At 37.1% G+C, this 19,856-nt stretch overlaps 1 protein-coding gene across 1 annotated transcript in view; it reads left to right on the forward strand.

The window, feature by feature from the left end:
- Positions 1–903: 903 nt before the first annotated feature.
- The window catches only part of plxnb2b (plexin b2b), a gene marked incomplete at both ends in the record, with an annotated part of 39,847 nt that continues 20,894 nt past the window's right edge, over positions 904–19,856 (forward strand). The window contains 18 exons of the mRNA XM_079259483.1: positions 904–2,034; positions 3,380–3,568; positions 3,685–3,810; positions 5,349–5,449; positions 7,171–7,297; positions 7,867–8,026; positions 8,817–8,928; positions 9,455–9,566; positions 9,922–10,023; positions 10,841–10,936; positions 11,540–11,627; positions 11,927–12,102; positions 13,446–13,594; positions 15,484–15,595; positions 16,184–16,320; positions 16,785–16,967; positions 18,375–18,468; positions 19,607–19,804. Coding sequence (XP_079115609.1) covers positions 904–2,034; positions 3,380–3,568; positions 3,685–3,810; positions 5,349–5,449; positions 7,171–7,297; positions 7,867–8,026; positions 8,817–8,928; positions 9,455–9,566; positions 9,922–10,023; positions 10,841–10,936; positions 11,540–11,627; positions 11,927–12,102; positions 13,446–13,594; positions 15,484–15,595; positions 16,184–16,320; positions 16,785–16,967; positions 18,375–18,468; positions 19,607–19,804 — 3,393 coding nt within the window. The remainder of the gene's footprint in view (positions 2,035–3,379; positions 3,569–3,684; positions 3,811–5,348; positions 5,450–7,170; positions 7,298–7,866; positions 8,027–8,816; positions 8,929–9,454; positions 9,567–9,921; positions 10,024–10,840; positions 10,937–11,539; positions 11,628–11,926; positions 12,103–13,445; positions 13,595–15,483; positions 15,596–16,183; positions 16,321–16,784; positions 16,968–18,374; positions 18,469–19,606; positions 19,805–19,856) is intronic.

A 19,856-nucleotide genomic window follows, 5' to 3' on the forward strand; every position in this document is an offset into this window, starting at 1 on the left:
CATATTTACCACAGCTTGGGCAAACAGCAGTGAGCAAGGACTCCGCAGGCACCTGCTGTTTGCCGGTACATGATGCTGTCTGTATTCTACAAGGATATGGTGTGATCATGTTTCCTGAGACAAAAACGTGTTCTTCCTGAGCACATTGTGTTTAGAGGTGTTGCTGATGGGTGCAAATGAAGCTGGAGCAAATCCAGGCTTTTTAAATAGGCTTTTACTATGTCATGGTTTCAGATCTAGCTTCTGACCTTAATCTTTCTTTACTCTAACACAGAGCAGTTTTATTTTCCCACCAGTGATCATTTCTGATATTAAGTCAATTAAGTCCAAAATATCTCACGCTTTATATAACTGCAGCATACAGTTGAGTATACACCTACACTGTTTACTGATATCCTTGAGGCAATTTCTAAATTTTACCCCAATAATAAGCTCTTACAGTGTCTTGATCTGTTTTACTAATATTGTTTTTACGATCAGTTCACTCAAATTAGTCTTCTTTCTGCTTTCCTTTTGTTTATAACCATATAATTATCCTGGTTTGAAGAGAAGCCTGATACTGCTGTCAGACTTATCCATTATATAGTAACCAAAGATACAGTACTAACTTTTAGCAGGACCTCTAGAAATTGTTGTCCTTTTATTATGTTTGCAGTTTTTGTTTTGTTAATTTTTTTTAGGTGCTTTTCATTTCAAAGTCGCAAAGGCATGTTTTATATTGTCTGAAGTATGTGCCTTAAACCCATTTTATCACCTCTGACGCAGCAAGTTTGTTGTTATGAATTGACTGACTATAAAAACAATAGATTTCCAAGTGTATCGTAGATTGTGTCTGTGTAAAGATGTTAGTGTATTTAACTTTATCAATAATAAAACACCTCCTCTTTTCTGTTCCTGCTAGAGATGGCAAGCTGGGTCTCGGTTCTCCTATTCCTCTTCTGCCAGTCAATATCACAAGCCCTGGAGGACAGCAGCATCCCAATCCTGGAGTTCACCTCTGAGACCACCATTAACAATGTGGTCCAGGACTCCCAGACAGGCCGCATCTACTTGGGAGCAGTAAATGCCATCTTCCAGCTTGGGCCTTCCCTTAACCTGCAGGCTCGTGCTGAAACTGGTCCCAAAGAAGATGCATCGACCTGTACACCTCCTGTTTCAGCTTGCCATGACACAAAGCCTATGCCCAACTTCAACAAGCTTCTGCTGGTCCATTCATCCAATGGTTCCCTTATCGTCTGCGGCAGTCGTTACAGAGGCATTTGCTCGCTCCGTAACCTGACCAATGTGGAGCATGAACTGTATTACAGTGACAGTAAAGGAGAGAAGACCTATGTTGCTAGCATTGAGAATGATGTCAACGTGGTGGGCGTCATGTCTACTTACAAAAAAGATAGCAATAGCAAGGCCTTAGATGTGTTTGTTGTTGCAAAAGGCTATGGAAGCCTGGACAGTGCAAAACTCATCAGTACACGTATCCTTGAAGACTATCAGGAATGGGTTGTATTCGAAAGCATCATTGAGGCTTCAACAGTGCAAACAACACCATTTGTTCTCAAGTACTTGCACAACTTCCGCCATGCTTTCAAAGATGATAACTTTGTTTATTTCCTCTTTTCTCGATCTCTTAATGGAATGGATAACAAAAACTTTACCTTTGTGTCCCGTCTTTGTGAAAATGACCAACATTACTATTCCCACACGGAACTCCAATTAAACTGTGGACAGAATAACCGATACAGCAGAGTTCGAGCTGCTTATGTGGCCAGTCCAGGGAAAGAGTTAGCAAGAGTCATGACTGAATCAGGCAATTATGGGAAGGTTGCACACTGGGATAAAGTCCTGTTCATGGTGGCAAGCTCAGATGAAGAAAGTGACAAGTCTGCACTCTGCATGTACCCCCTCAACACTATCAATGAGAAGCTGGTAGATATCATTTCCGCATGTTACAGTGACGCTGGAAAGATTTCAACTATTCCTGTTGTGGATATCCCCTACTCATCGAGAACTGATGAATTCTGTAAAGCAAAAATTGATGTAAGTGCTTCAATTTTCTCAGGCTATCTTAAGTTTTTTGAAGAATTTCTTTGAATGATAGAATAAGCGGCCTATGCTAGAGAAATAAAATGAATTTACTAGATGAACAACCCTTGGATGCTAATTTGAAAAATATATTTAAGTAAATCAAGCGTGCCGTGTATGTTTGTCATTCTGCTTGCAAAATAACCTGCAGATATTGTCACTAAAAGTAATGGCTTACTGACGGTTCCCCCTTCTCTACCTGAAGGCTTCATTTATATAAAAATTACATCTGCCTTTGAATGCCATCTTCTAAGAACAATGTTTCAATGCTCATTGAGCCGTTTCATGAGAAAATTTTATTTGGGCAATGATTAAAGAGGCCGTTTTACACCCTTTTGGGTTTTCTTTCCAAAAAAGACATTCACTTAAATTGCCTAATTTGCATGATTTCCATGTTTTCTGAGTGACATCACTGTTTTCTTTTTCCTTTTATTTTTTGGTTTGTTTATGTTTTTACACAATATCTGCTTAACAGCTTGTTTGGTATTACCTCAGAGAAGAATAATTGTACTCTGAGCAACAAGTTTGCCAATTAGAACAGACAAGGAATGTCAAGGTTATTTTATTTTACAATTAATTGTGGTATTCAGCACTCCTAAAGAACCCTCAACACTTTCATTTACCATAAAGGATTATAGGATTATATAGTTTATTTGCTAAAAATTGCACACAGAAAAAACACTGTTAGCTTTTAGTAATGACCAATAGAGGACACCATATGTTTTTGTTTGAGTATTTTGTTTCTGACAGTAGCTAAAGTGCAACTTGAAGTAAAAAGCTAGCTAGATGTTCCTTCTTGTATTCAATATTCTGTACACAGGTTTAAAAGAAATGATCAACCACATTTTGATCATATAGTTTATTAAAAAACAAGCCTCCACCTCTTCAATACAATTAATGTGATGTTCATTTACTGCTTGCAGAGGTGAGGTGTTTTAGTCAGAAGATTTCTTGGTTACTTTATTTTGCTGCTACATTATGACGTTATGTCATCATCAAAAGCTGAAACCAAACTTTCTTCTAATTTTACATATGTATAATGTTATGAAAGTAATGAAGGCATAACTAATGGTAAACTCACGATTATTTCCATGAAAATAATTCTACCAAGAAAAGCTATATAATGAAATCCCTTGAGAAAACAAGATCTTTAGAAAGAAAGGGAGGATAAAAAAAGGCAGGAGCAAAACAGATGAGATGCTTTACAGTATCTTAAAAACAAATCATGACGTTTAGTACTATATATAGAAAATGTATTTCACAATTAAAACACTTTATTTGCAATATTTTCTATTTACAGAAGAACACAATAAATTCATTTAAGTGTGGTGCAGACTTTCTGCCATCCCCTTTGGCAAGCACGCCAGCATTTGCCTTAAAGGCAGAAGCAGAATGGACCACTCCAAGCCTCCTGACTGCTGTGGCTGTCGCTGTAGAGAATGACCATACCATTGCATTCTTGGGCAACAAAAAGGGAGATGTTTTCAAGGTGAAGTTGTCTTTTTACCTGTGGTTTCGCTTTGTCATTTCTTACCTTTAAATATTTAATGTTGACAAGCTAAGCTAAGCATCAACATCTGATAGTGTTGCTTAAATGTTGTCCAGGTACACCTGACCACAAAGCCAGATGAGTATGGTAAGGCTCCCATCGACACCACAGGGGAAAAGGTCAACAGGAATCTCTTTTTTGATGCCACTCTCAGCCACCTCTACGTTACCACAGAGAAAAAGGTATGCTTGTCAAAGCTTCTCTCTAATATGAATGTGTAAAAACAGGATTCGGAGGTCAGTTGCAGCACTGAGTTTGATAAAATCTCTCATGTAGTCTCCAATTGTAGAAACAACAAAAAGGTGTGGAGAGTGACAAGATAATGCTTACAACCATACAGATTAAACAGCTCGTATATGTTGGGAATTTCATCTCATTGACCTAGGAAGTCACAGCTATAATGCAGAACTGGATATGTATAGTTAAATATGCTCCGAAAGCTGACAATGACTGCTGTAAATACTTGTTTTATATATGCTTTGCATCATAGATCTATGACATTAAGGTACAAGCTATAATATGTAAATAATGAACACATTTCCAGGACTGTGTTGTGCCAATTTAACTAGTTTTGTGACAATTGCAGCCCACAAATTGACAGTTTTACAAGATTTCAAAGTTACTTTTGTGTACCTCTATCTTTGCCAGTAGTTTGAGCAATATAAATGTAGCAAAACCTTGGTAAAAGAAAACTTTAAACCAGTACTACTTTATACTCTCTGCTTGGAATCTTATAGATGTATGCAGCACCAGTAAAGCAACATTAATACAATCAATTTGAAATGGGAAACCCTGGTTGAGAGCACATAAAATCTTTTATTGGCAAAAGTATCAAAATGAAAGCTTATTAATGTAAAACAGATCTTTTTAGAAAAACATTACGTTATTCTATACATCACTGAACTTAATACACCTGCATCAATATGTTGGCAGGAGATTTATGTTGTGTGTAGCTGAAATGCAGCTAAGCTTATAAATATACCCTTCAATATTTTCTCCAACATTTTTTTTTTTTTTTTTTTTAAATCTCATACCATCAACGTACCATACAAATCCAGATAAGACTGAGAAGAAATTTCATTTCCGTCTTTTTGGATGCATCTAATGTCTGAGAAACTTTGGGTTAAAAGGTGACTTTTATTGGATCAGAACTAGTTTTTGAATGATTTGATATTCAGCTGCGTCGGAAATAAAATGCATCTATTTCTCTGCCAAGCTCAGTTAAAAGCGGAGGGGAATGCCAACTCTTTTAGAGGGACAAAAAAAAGTAGAGCCATTTAAATACAGGACATTTTCAATATATCTCCCCACGAAGGCATTTCTAGACTTTAAATAGTTATATGTAGAATTAATAAAGACATCTTAGCCATTTTTTAAATTAACATAAATGGCTGGCCAATAACACCATAATTTGAGTCAAGCCATCTGTGGGAAAGGTCACAATATAGACACCTGAAAGTAGCATTTAATAGCAATATTTGTATGTAAAGTGCTCATACCTAGTTATTTTCTTCCTTGTGATGCTGAAAATATTTTCTATATGCACTGAGCAAATTGCTTTGGTAATTGAACATAACCATGCGCTCTGACAGGGCTTGTTTCGTTCCCATTCTGTGCACCACAAACAAACATTCTTGCTGTATTTTAAACACCTCCAGATCTGTGCAGCGTTTCCCCTAAGGTGTTCTGTTTGATCATATTCCATGTTGTAATTCTCCAGATCACCAAGGTGCCGGTGCAGACGTGCCTCCAGAAGAAAGACTGCCAATCGTGTGTGGCACTGAGGGACCCTTATTGTGGCTGGTGTGTCCTTGAGGGCAGGTGAGGATCTCACAGACACACACACACACACGCATGCACACTTTTCACGCATTCACTTAGCAATGTATATGCACAGCAACATAAAAAACCCACATACATGCAATCCCATCTGTAAAAGACAACAGGATATTTGTTTGGTGTTTTATTGCAGACACTTTTAGTATCCCTCTATGTTTATATTCAATCTCCTGTTGTCCGGGCAGCCGTATGGAATAAAAGCTGTTAGTCAGCTTCATGCAGTGATGCCAGACTGCAATTTACTCTCATCAGCCTATATTTATCAGGGTCTGGAGAGGAGAAAAGTACGACTTTATCATGTATTTTACAGAGACATCACGAGGAACAATAAAAAGAGCACAATTGTGTCCCTTGGGTAGCTGCTGGTACTTGCTTTCTAAAAAATGTTACATGTCTGGGTTTTGAGGCATTGGTCAGGTTAAACGTGAAACCTTGGGCTCTTCAGGTTCAGTTTACCGGAGGAAAAATAAAATAAGTTTATGAATTTAGAAAACTTTTAAATTTGTGAATTATGAGTATTAATATGTGAGACATCTCATGGTTTATTAGTCTTCCCCATACTACAGCTGAGTTAAAATAATTTCCCACTATAATTAGTTGCTAATTATATGTCGTGTTCTGTTATTTTGTACATGATCAGGATCATCATAAGTTCAGTTCTTTTTACATTAGTGTGTTATTAGTTTGTGTTTTTCACAATAATAAAAATGTCTAAAGTAGGCATGTTTAATTGGTTATCTTGCTTGTGTAATGTTCTGTCACAATCACCTTTTTTAAAGATAAATTTCATTGCAAATTATTAAGTTACTAATCAGTTCTTTACTATAACCAATAAAACAATTTTGACAGACCTACAGAACAAAATATGATTATATCTCACATAGAGGCTAGAGTTGCAGGAAATTTGGAATTTTTTCTAAAAGATACCGTTCACCAAAAACCAATAAATGTTTTTCTATTTTATGTCCACATACTTCTAAAATATGCAAGCTTGACTATTCTGACTCATATTCATGCAAAGCTGATCATACTATTGTACAATATTTTTCTAAAGTAGAAGATATTTGTGTTGCCTAAAAGTTTCATTTTTTAACAAACACAAGCTGAAACCGCCAGTTTGGAGCCAGAGTCTTGATTAATATAGTGACCATCTTTAAACAAAACTAATAATTCTGCCAGTGGAAAGCTTGCAAACATTTAGAACAAGCGAACTGTAACTACCATTCAGATATGTCAGCTAGTAGTCATTTTGCACAATATACTTCTTATCTGAGTCTGACTGGGGATTAAACTGTTTAAAAGCTGAAATGATGGTTTTCCTGAATTCATTTTGCTCTTGCATGAGCCGTTCTAAGCAGTGATGGTGGGAAGTGTTTAGCTAACATCTGGATTTTACAGATAAGTTGGAAAGAACAGTTTTTCCAGCTCTTCGAAAGAAATCAAACAATGGTAAAGAAAATATTAATTGTTATAGAACAAGTTAACACAGTGGAAAAAAAGGTAAATGAGGTAGAAATAGAGAGAAATAGGGTGGCAAAAATGTTTATATAAAGGTTTATATTTAAAATACACCTTGACTCAGTTGAAGGTCATATGGGTATTATTATACACAAAAGCATGATGTAATCCTGATAGAGTTTGTGAACCTCTTTTGTGTGTGAAAGTATTTATGGGTTATGGGAGTTGTTCTTCCTCATCTAAAGGTGTACCAGGAGGTCTGAGTGCCGACGGGCAGAAGAGAAAAACGGCTGGCTGTGGAGCCCCAGACAGCAATGCGTTAAAATTTTGTCCTTCTATCCCGCAAATCTTTCCTGCAAAAAGACTGACAAGGTAAAGCACTTCTCTCCTTTGTTTTCTTCTTTTTGTCTGTCTGACTCTGCAGTATGCAAGCTATGCACTTCACACAAACATCCATAGTCTGAGTTATAAACTGTTTACATTGTGAGTCAGAGACCCTGAGTTCTAGCTTTTCCTGTTCTGTATTGATCTGTCCAGAAAACTCCAAACTGTTTTATTATAACTTACCTGGCTGATTGTGCTCACAATGTGAAAATGGAAAGCCTCTCTTATGTGCTTTGCCTTTCAAGCTTTTTTTTCATTCCCCTGATTTCTGACAACTCCTCCATCCTTCCTGCCTTTTTGGCTCTCACTTGAATTTCCATCAAAAGCATGTCTCCTCCTTTCTCACTCTCAATCAATCTCCTGTCTTTAAAAAAAGAAATTGTTTCGGTTCTGTCATTTTAGTTTTACTGAGGTGTTTGAATTATACACAAAGCAGAGAAATTAACCCGTCCGTCTTTTTCATGGAAGCGTGATAATTTTGTTAATTGTTATTATTGATGATATTGTTTTCAGGAATCAGAAACAGATTTTTTTTATTTGCCTTTAAATCTGTCCAGATAAAGATCAACATTCCTTCTCTTCCTGCCACCGGACTTTCTGACCGCCTGCAATGCAACATCGACTCGTTCAAGAGTGAAGGAACAATAGTGGACTCTAGTCAGGTCTCATGTGATCTGCCACCACCCTCACTAATACCACCAACACCTGAAAATCAAGGTTTGATCCTTTTTTTTTTTTTTTTTTTTTTTTTTTTTTTAAATTAGTTTTTTAAAAATAAAACTAACCTTTATATCCACATTCAGTGCAACAGCCTATTGAACTCTATTACGGTTAACACAGACGTCACTAACTCGACCAAGATAGCAATGACCTGAAAAACCATTGTTCAATTTTATGTCAGTTGGTTTTGCAAATTTGATTAACTGCAGATCATTAAGTTTCAAGATTAAAAAAGCTGATTCTTTGATTTTTAACTAATTTTGTGGGCATTTCTACGTAGGTATCATTTGTCATAATGTAGATGTAGAATCTCAAACTTTGAGTTTCACATCAGAGCTGCTCAATCTGTCTCTGATTTTAAGTCTGTTCTTAAAGCCCACTTCTTTGTGCTGGCATTTGGCCATATCTGAGCTTTTTCTTTGTGTATTTTAATTTTTAACTTTTATTTTAGATTTTTATTTTGTGTCCAAATTTTATTTAATTTTTAATGTGCAGTGTTTAATTTTAAATTGTGCAGTGTTGTTGTTTGTTGCTTTACTGTTCAGCACTTTGGGCAGCTGTTGCTGTAGAAATGTGCTATATAAATATACTTGAACTTGATTTTAAGTTTTGGGTCAATCTACCCCAAAGCAGAAACCCTATCCCCAAAAATCATTATGTATTCATGATGCAGAGATCAAAAATGCTATTTTACTTACTGATTTCTCAGTGGACTTAATGGTAACTTGTAAATTTTCATCTACAGATTTTCTAATATTTTTAAATGCCTTATTTGCTCTTTATGTAGACTATGTTGCTGTGGCTATAAGGATTTTGGTCAATGAGACTGTTGAGTTGGCCATGCGGGAGTTCAACTTCTACAACTGTGGAGCTGCAGTGAGGAGATTTGAAAACACACCGTGAGTCGGGCTCTTTTCTATCAGTTCTGCTCTGTCACTCACTGAAAATACACAGTGACACTGAACACAGCATCAACTGACAACCTTGATGTAAATTTATCACCATGCATGAATAGATGAGCGATCAAGGTTCTGTTTGTAAATTGTGATGCATGGTAGTTTTCAATGCACCTCTTGCATTTTCTCTCCTTTTATTACCAAGCTGAGAAAATTGCCTCCGTTTCCTTTTCATTAATCAAAAAATGAAAGTCGATCTTACCAGTTTCTTCTCCTCATTTTTTCCTTTCATTTCTTTAACGCTGAGGCATGCGTGATGAACGAGCTTTGCCTGTGTGAAGTTGCAGAGATCCATTTCATTGTCAGCACCATAGATTTTTGGGCCGGACGCTCTCTGATGAGTTTGCATGTTTATGTGCTTTTTTATTTTTGTGTGTGTTAGTGTGTGCGCTATAATGTATTTTTGTACAGGGGAACATTTTCCTTGTACTTGGCATTGTTTGAGCCTATGTTCCTTGTGTGTGTCCAGGTGCATGTCATGTGTGACCAGCCCGTGGGGATGCCAGTGGAATACACTCACCCACGTGTGCAGCGACAAAGATGACAATGTGACAGATTCCAATGTCATCAAACACCATGAGGTTAGTCCCCCAAAGGGACAAGTAAAAAGCTCTTATTACTCATCTTACGTGTGCGATACATGCTTCCAAAAGTGGAGCAGAAGTTTTAAATGACACATCTAATCACCTCATGTGATGTAGTGCAAATTTATCTCTAAATTTAATCAAAACACAAATCCCTCTATCAGCTGCCACCATCGTGCATGATAAATGGTGAGTATGTAGGATATAAATTTACAAGTCAGCAGATGTTTCACCAATACTTATCTGTAACTACAGATGAGAGTGCCCGTTAAGTGGCTTGCGGATTTGAAATAAAAAAGAAAAAAGAACATTATTTAAAGGAAGGAGTGTCTGATTTGTGTTATCTTTTCAGGGATCAAAGTGTCCTGTGTTTGAGAACCCGGATCCTGTTCTGATACCTGTGGGCTACAAGACTCGGATCAGTTTTGAAGGGTTAAATTTAAGGACCGATAAGGTAAAGCTGGATCACAAATGGGAATTTGTTCTTTCATACTGCTTTCTCCATGGAAAGTAAACACAAATACAAAAAAAATCTGCATAACTTAACCACCTGGGCAGTAACAAGCTGAGGAGAAGTCATCAGTTACCTTGGTGGCTTCACATGAACAAAAGGCAGACCGTGCAGTGCTCCCCTGTATACGAGTATAAGTATATCTTCATGTGCTTCTGAAAGCACAAGAAGGATACGCTGGATTTCATTTCTAACCAAAATGAGAACAGGAAGTCATGAAAACCAGAAGTGAAAAAAGCAATCCATTCATGTAGCACTTCTACTCTTATCGACCATACAGAGAGCATTTATAGAACAAGCCGCATTCACTCTCACATTGAAAGCACTTTCATTCTATACATAAAACACTTTCATACACACACTAATAATGCATCGGAACAAGGGGCAATTAAGAGATTCAGCATTATGTCTTTCACTACTTTTACATGTCGACTGTTAGCCAAGTATCAAGCGCTGTTTATTTAATTTGTGGACGTCTCCTTAATGTCCTCAGCTGCACCTTCTGTGTGCTGTGCCCTTATTCAGATAAACAATTTACGTTTTGATAAATAATTTTCGTCCAAGGTTGCCAAACCTCTGGGCCATTGTAACGTAGTGTGTGGTGCTGACGGTCCTGTAGTGTGTTTTATTTTAAATTGACTAACATGCAATCTGGTGGATGGGAACAGAATCTGTTGAAGAGTAAAAACGGAGGGTTGTAATAGCTTTAATGAATTTACAACACGCTGAAATATATGTTTTCATGCATCTGATTCTATAGACTTACACTTACACCACTGGGACCGACCTGATGAAAAACGTGGAAGAAGAGCTCAAGTCTGAGCCTGGTCGCTTTTACACTTTCAGTGGCTTTAATGTGAGTATATCGCGTGGCTCACTGATGCACACTCGTTTTGATACAACACTTTTTTTTCTTCTTTGCTGAGCTGCTGGCCAATTTGCCTTCCACTCAGCACAGGTCCTTGAACTGTTGCTGATTTGAGGAGCTGGTTCTCAAAGTGCAGTTTAGAGCAACATAGAAAGGTTGAAATATGTTGTAGAGTACCACTTGAATTCAATTTTTTAAGCAAATCAGCCTACATGCTGACTTTTTATGTAAAGCTGTCTGTATGTTCCAGATTTATAAATGAAATCCCCCTTTAGCCCCCTTTCACGGTCCCTTTGATATTCTCTAGCTCCCTCTAATGGACAGGCTTCCTTTCATTTTAGTTATTTTAGCTCCATCTCCACATTGTAAATTCTGTGATTGGGAAGCTCGAGCAGCGCATAGCCCCCAGCTATGTTCTTTTTCCAACATTGACTTCTTCAACTGAAAATCTGCCAGACTGGGGTATATAATTTTCCTTTCTTTCTCCTGTGGTATGGGGGAGCAGCAGCCCACACTGTTTGCAGAGAAGAGCTTAAGTGCCATTAATCACTGGATTCTGTATTAATAATGAATTTTTCTCCTATTTCTCAGTTTTCCTACGACAAGTCACCAGAGACCAATGTTCTTTTCTATGTGAAGGACAAGGAGACTGGCAAGAAGATCGACAGCACACTGAACGGTGCATTTTCAATTTTTTTTATGTGGGGACCTTATTTATAATGCCACATGTGTACACCGCAAGTCCCCACGTTGGGTCTCCATTAGAGCTGAGCTATCTTTCATCTCCATTTTGAATGGAATCAGAAAATTAATTAGTAATAACTCCATGACTTATAGTCTTCTGACAGAATTTGTGGAAATCTGAGGGTCTAATAACAACTGATTGTTATGCCTCACTCTCATTTTAATTAAAATCAGTAAAAGAATCTAATGGACACTTTTAATTGTTGCTTATCCCTCCTGCTGTTTCTTATTCAGTCACCCTGTCCAACTGTAGCGTGGGGAGGGGGGACTGTAGTCTCTGCAAGTTCGCCGATCCAAAGTACAAGTGTGTGTGGTGCAGCAAGCAGAAGGCATGCGTGTATGAGAAGCTATGCAGCGCTCACCAGCAGGATCTCCCCAACACTGAGTGCCCCAACCCTGAGATCACCAGTGTGAGTACTGCTGGCTATGTTTACATCACCCCATATTTACTTTTGAAATGGAAACAGTGGCTTCCTTTAAGACCTCTGATGAGCAGTGAATAGATATTGACCCTGGACATTGGGTTATTGATCAGAGCAGACTACTGGCCTTGTATTTTCTGTCTCATCTATGTGCTGACAAAAGATTTGAAGGTCTCCTCGAGAGCATGTTGCAATGTTTCTCAATTATGTTTAGACCGAATCAATATTTTGTTTGCTTACTTAGTTCTTGGGGCCTTTTTGTCATTGACAAAAAAATCACAGGTAATTGTGTTCATATCATTCAGGCAGAGGTTATCACTAAACATAATACAGCCAAACAGATACATTGAGAGATAAATATAGGGGAGGTAAATGGCCATGGTTGTGGCAGTTTGCAGGATTCCTAATGGCATGATATTTATGTGAATTTTCATTTAGATCAGTCCACCTCTTTTGTCCAGACTAAAATGTGTCACTCAGCCAGTCTTTCAAAAGATAAACATAAAAACATTCTAGAAATGTTCACAGTCCCTAAAGATGAATATCACTAATGTTTGTTGGGCCTTACTTTCCTGTAGTGCTGCTAATAGGGTGACATTTTGGATGGCATGTTTTGAACTGGCACAGAATGGTGTCTTGACATTCATGGCTCCCTCTGGACAAATCTAACTAATACAGATGCTACTTCTTCATTTTAGCTTCATGAGATTTACATTCCCATCAGGCTCAGTTGTTCATTCTATTTAATGCCAAAAGGCAGATTTTGTCAGGATAACTGGAACACTTAGATGGTAAATGTGTTCAATCTATTGAAAGTTAGCATGTCAGTATAATCATTGTAAGCATATTTATGTTTATTTTAGCACTTAGCTCATAGTGTCACCAATGCAGTCTTTTATTGCATATTTGGTTTGCATCTTAAAACTTCAGATTTAATGTTGTGTGTTTAGGTAACTGATATATTAAACTTGTAAAATTAATTTTAGAGCTTCCTGGGAAATATTTTGCATCTTCTCACAAGCATTTTTTTCATGTGGCTACTGATATGAATACATGCCTTACACTTTTTGTACTGTTTTCAAGTGTCTGACTCACTAATCGGTCCTGGTCTAATACATGCACACATACAGGCAAACATGAGTCACGCAGTATTGATTTAACTCTTCATCGTAGCCTTGAATATAAAACACTTTGCTGAGTGGCTAGTCAAATGTACTGTGTAAATCTCTTGAATGTTCTTATTGCACATCTAATCCATTTAAATCCATCTCAAATCTCTTCTACCTTTCTACACATTTTCCTCCCCCTACATGTCGTACCATCCGGTCCAGATTACTCCCATTTACGGCCCGATGCTGGGAGGTATCTCCATCACCATCCGTGGCTCCAACCTTGGCATTCATAAGGAAGACATAAAAACCATCACAGTGGTTGGGGAGCCCTGTAAACACCAGGAGGAAAAGTATTCAGTCTCTACAAGGTAATATACATGTGCACTATATCACACATAAACATGCAAATGTATATTGTGAGGAAACAGTACTTGTTTCAGGATGGTACTAAAACTTTGTTTGGACATTAAGTTTTTCAGCATCTATTTTAAACGTATGAGATTCTTATTTGTGAAAGGGTTGCTTCTTTTGCAGAAGGTGGCTGCATATTTCAAATATCCCTTTATACCACTGTATTGATCTGACAGTCTCCAGAGGCAGTTTGATTTAGAGACAGTCTTTCAAGAAGAAAGAGCCACTAAACTGGACATGTTTTATTTATTTATTTTTCCCCACTACATAACAAGTTAAAACTCCAAAGTTGATTTACCATCAACAGCTGTCCACTGTAGTTATTCAAGAAAAGGCTATATAACCTGAAAGTGCTTTATATGCAGTTGAGAGTGAACAACTTTAATTATGCAGAGATTCCTCAATTTTAATCTGGATTATGCATTAAATGCATTAAAAGTTTTTCTATGTTCATTATTAACTATACGTATTTGAATGGGATCCATTTTTCACACTAAGCAAGAAAAAAGGTCTTCAGCTTGTCTTCTGGGCAGCCTTGATTTATATGTGTTTATCATTTAAATCCCTTAACTATGTACTGGACAAATGACTAAATTTGTACAGTTCATTGGACATGCAAAATGCTTCTGCATGGTATTCCATGAAATCATAGACATACACATCAGTTATCAAAGATAAGGCTAGATCCCAGCTACTTTATTGAGATCAGTCTTCTGCATAAAAAAAAAAGAATTAAAAAAAAGACATTGGTACGGACCGCTTGTCTTTTCATAACCTCAAATATTATAATATATAATTGCTTTGTTGACATAAAACACATTTACTGCAGTTTTTTGGTTGTCTTACTCTTCATTCCACCTTGCATCATCATTACAGCTGTTTTAGTTCACGGGGAAGTGTTTTTTTTCTGTTGATTTGTTTTAAACATTAAATTAACTTTAGTTTCTATTAAATGCACTTAAGTCACTGCTGTGTTCTAAAAAGTGCTCACTTCATGCAAATGGTCTATAAAAGAGAAAACAACCACAAGCCTGAACTGTTGAAACCTGGTGGAATGAAGCCACATTTACGACAAACCCTTACTCGACCATCTGCATGATGAGACATAAACCAGGATTTATGTGACCAGATGGACGTGTTTCACTCCTAAATCATCTCCTTTTGCTGAAAACATGCCTATGCTCTTCTAGTTATCAGTTCCTCTGATGGTTTTATTTGCAGGTTGAAACTGGGTTTACGTTTTGACAGGATTTCAAATGCGATATTTAATTCTTTACAGTTTAAGCAGCTTCTTGTTATGTTATAACCCACTTTAATATGCTTTCTTCATTTGCTAAACATTTTCTCCCAGGACTGATGCAGACTTAAAGGAGTTTGGTTTATCTCATGGTTTTCATTAAATCCTAAAAACTGAAATGTGATAGAAACAGCCAGTCTGGCATTAGAAATGATCAAGCTGCTAAATCAACATTATTTTTATCTAGCTCTTACTTGTCTCATGAAGATTGAAGATTTAACAGAATAAAAAAAACAAAACATGGTTTAGATGACTGAGGAATGTCTGGAGGGATGTGCTTACGTTTTTAGAGAAGCAACTTTGTGACTGGCAGGTTGTTTGGTTTGGTGTCTGGCTCTTTAAGCTGAATCTGGGGTCCCGGGTGGGTATAAAATGAAGTGCTGCATAGCAGCACCATTTACACTAACTAGAGCTGCTTAGTATATGGAGGTCAGACTGTTATTTTATAAAAGCTTTTATTTCTTTTCAACATTCAAACAGTAAAAACATCAAACTACTGTCATTAGTTTAAGATGTGTTCTCATCTTTTTTTCTGCTAATCTTTCTCAGTGTGGTGTGTGAAATTGGCCCTGTTGACCCCTTAAAGACACACTGGGGCCAGGTGGAAGTGGAGGTGAATGGGGGGAAAAAAGGAATATGCCCCATGTTATTCACATACAGGGTGAGTACACACAGTCATGCACAATTTCTTCGTTTGTATACCACAGTGTGGTCTCTAACCACACTTCAAAAAAGAGAGGAACCCTTATCGGAGCATACCACAGCCATGTCATTTAAATAGACTATTTAAAAAAATGCTTATGTACTGGTGAATGAAGCACCTAGGTGCATATCTATGTGGCAAAGCTGTACATAAAGCCAGAAAATGTATTAATTTATCTTTAGCCACATGCTATGCAACGGTTCAGCTTTTTTCTATAATGCTTTATCATGCCACGGCATATCTATTCAACTGGCCTTTCATATCTATGGCTTTGTTAAAGCTTTGCCACAGGGGGAGTGCTCTGTCTAACTGTTTGCTCAGCAAATTGTGGCCGATGCGGTGCATGTGTGAGTTTGTGTATCAGAATGTTTCTGACAGAGTCGGTGGGGGTAGATCAAGGAGTGTAAGAGGAAATGTGCATGTTTAATGACACGGTTATCATCTTATTCATACATTGGAATTTTTTTTGTACTTTTTAGTATTGGCTGGGAAAATATGAGTATGTTTTCAAGTTGGACTGACTGACCTCCCCACCTGTTCCCTTAGGACCCTATTCCTGAGTCGGTGACGCCTTCTAGGGGTCCTAAAGCAGGAGGCACACTCATTACAATTTCTGGCAAATTTCTGGATACTGGCAGTAAGGGGGATGTTCAGGTTACCATCGGAGATGTGGGCTGCTCTGTGTAAGGATTTCTTTTCTTAAAAAATTGTCATTCACGCCAAAGACCTATTCTGTTTCAACTCAGCCCCTTCAGCTGAAAGAGCTGCTTATTATTCACACATTGAATTCTGTGGAAATTCTACAGTAGGCACACTTTGAAGCCTTTAAATTGATTCCCTTTCCCACACACACATTCATGAAGTGACAAAAAAAAAAAAAAAAAAAAGAATTGACCTTAACTGTAGTTGGGGGAGAGAAGGATTTGTGTCTTTTACAATTTGCCTTTACTCTTGTGACAGAATTTTTTTTCTAAAAAATCAGTCCACAGTGACATTTTAACTGAAAAATAACAAGCAGGAGAGCCAGTAAAGCTAGAATTTAAGAAGCTGTCAGCCTTCTGCCATGTTGGTTTCCTGCATGACCTTTAGCAACCTCTCATTCTTTTAGTTAAGAATAGCTGAACTTTGTCCTTCCTTGTCTTGGTAGGGAACACTTTGGAGAGAATATCACCTGCAGGACAGGAGAATATCGAGCAGATAAAGTGCCCTCTGAGGTTCTCACCATCACAATCCGTTATGGAAAGCATACCATAAAAACCATCCCAAGTGCCTTCCGGTTCTTCGAAAACCCCATTGTGCTGGATCATCACCCCAAAGAAAGCTTTGTATGGTTAGTTCAAAAGAAGCATTGACTTTGTCAAAATCTATAAATGCTTGTTTCTTATTGGTATGCACACTTTTTCTTTTGACTTGATTTTTCCTCATTTTCATACAAAAGGAAAGTTCATGAAATTTCTGTGTTGACCCTTAAGATGTTTTACACATAACCACTCTTGTAGGTATTTGTAAAACCAGCTTTCAGGAGACTCTTTCTGAACTGAAATCTTTGAAATTGAGGTTTTATTTTTGAAAAAATTTTTTGCAGCATTTATGATGTCTAGAGGATAATCCCCCCCCACAGGTTTTTTTGATCCTCTATTTCAGGGGTGGGAAACTGGTCCTCGAGACCTGCAGTCCTGCACCTGTTAGGAGTTTTCCTGATGCAGCACACCTGACTCAAATAATGGGTAATTAGCAGACTTGTGCAGTTTGATGTCAAGTCTGCTAATTTAGTCTAATGTGTGTCAGACCACCTCCATGTGTTGTGGGTTTTTGTCTTTTGTAAAAACACATTGGCAGCACATTGGCTTTTTGATAGATTGCCTTGAAAACACATTTCTGGCTCTGAGATTGTGACTCTTACAGACTATTGTACAGAAATGTGAATTTGCTTTTCCACCTGACACCATAATCAGGTCAAAATGCCACTTTGGTGGGTCACAGTATTTTGTTTATTATCCAATTGAAGCTATTAATTTTATCTTCAGGCTCAAATGAATATGATCAACATGACATAAAAAGAGCCTTTCAGTGCATTAGTACCCTGATGCTAGAATTTTACTTTCCCCATTTGCTGCTTGAATGTAAAATGCTGTTTAGGAGGTGCACACTCCTTACCCTGACAACATTGTCTTGTCCAAGTTGATGCTTTCCAGTCTCTGTAATGGAAATGATGAGTAAAATGTCATGGATATTAAGTCGACAAAAGAAGAGAAATGGAGAAACAGAAAGTAAATCAGGATGAAATAATGAAAGTGCAGTTTCATCAGTTAAACACCTGTCTTTTTCTTGACCCTTTTAATTAATATCCATTTTACACTTTTGTTTCACAAACATGTAGTTTTGTCTTGAAATATAATTCAGTTTTTGCTTGGATGAACAAATTGTAGTTTAGGACATAATTAACATCAGGATGTTTGTCAACAGTGGATGCCTTTTGACTTTTTGAAAGAAATGTTTATCTGTTTGCCAGCAGAACAAACATATGTGATTAGACACATTGGAACTACAGAATAATTTGTTTTCATTTCCTGCATTAGCTACATAATGTTATAAGGAATCAAATTAAGAAAAGTGTCCATTGTTCTGTGATTCTCCACGAACATTAATCTTTTGTTTCTTTGCCTTGTAATACATATGATCAATTAATGTTTTTAACTGTGGGTTTTTTTGTCTGTAATGAATATTTGTGTTTTAGTGGAGGAAGAAACATTCTGGTGACTGGCTCTGGTTTTGACCTAATCCAGACGGCTGTCATGAAGGTCCAAGGAAACAATTTATCAGCTGTTGAGGTCTGTATTAATTTTATATATCACTGTTTTTTTTTCCTTTGATCTATTTCTTAACTTTTGATTCCCTACAATATTTTTTCTGCATTATTTTCCACCCTAATGACAACAGTTCTGTCTGATCCCCCCCCCCCCTCTATTTCACAAGCCCACTAACACACTGATGATTCATTTATACTTTCTGAAACACTGTCATTGCAGAACAATCACTTGTTTTACTCCTCCATGCTTCCATTGATTAGTGAGATTATATAAGGCAGGAGTAATTCATCTTGTTTTTTAGAGATTGAGTCATTTTTATTTTTACCCTCATCAAAATACCTATGATGTCTGACAGTTGAATACAAATAGTTTTTTGAGTTAAAAACTAGTTACCTGGCAGAGTTAGTTCTTCCTGTATTCAACTGTTAGACAGCATATGTGTATATATATATATATATATATATATATATATATATATATATATATATATATATATATATAATGTACAATAATTACTCTTGGTCTTCGTCACTAGCACAGGCAAAGCATTTAGACTACATTCCTCTTGTCTTTCTACAAAGCCAACTGACCACTGGCAGTCAAAATTGCAGCGTTAAGACAGCAGGAATCTTGCAAAATCCACAAACCAGATTCAATAAGATCTTGATTTTCTTGATTTTCATTTGCCTAAGAAGTACATACCCTATTTTTCTGCCTTGTCTTTTGTAATATCTCAGCTGTGTGTTGGAGCTGACACACACGTTGATGGGCCATTATCATGACAATCAGTGAGTGGCAGAATATAGAAACAGTTCATTGAAAAAAAGCCAGCAGAGGAGTGACTCATTTTCCTTCTCATCAGAGGCAACTGCCATTGTCTCTGGTAGATTCAGATACTAAAATTTAAGGCTCTCATAATTTCACCTTTGACTATATTAAGAGATTTTTATCACAATGCTTGAAACATTTCTCTGCCTCATTCTCAATGTAACCAAAAAAACACACACAATTTGTTATTTAATCTTTAATCCCATTGCAGATGTTTTTTTGTTAAATGCTGCTAATTTTATTTTATTCATTTGTTTCTTTTCCCTTTGTTTATTTACTTGCTGATTTTTGCTTTTCGGTTTCTAATATCATCTCCTTAAACACTACTCAGTACGCCTGTAACAAGAGTGACACGGCCATCCAGTTTCTGTCTCCAACTGTAAATGGCTCCATGAACCAACACTTCAAAACCACCATCCATCTAGACAACTGGGTGAAGGAGCTGAAGCCCTTTAAATACTACCTTGACCCCACCTTCAATAATCTGACCAAGAATGTCATTACAGAGACCAGCATCATCGTCGTCAATGTGAGTACAGACCTGTATTCCACTATTAATGCATTTTATCTTGGTCATATGA

This window comes from Telmatherina bonti, assembly GCF_933228915.1.
Source record: "Telmatherina bonti genome assembly, chromosome: 2".
NCBI lineage: Eukaryota > Metazoa > Chordata > Actinopteri > Atheriniformes > Telmatherinidae > Telmatherina > Telmatherina bonti.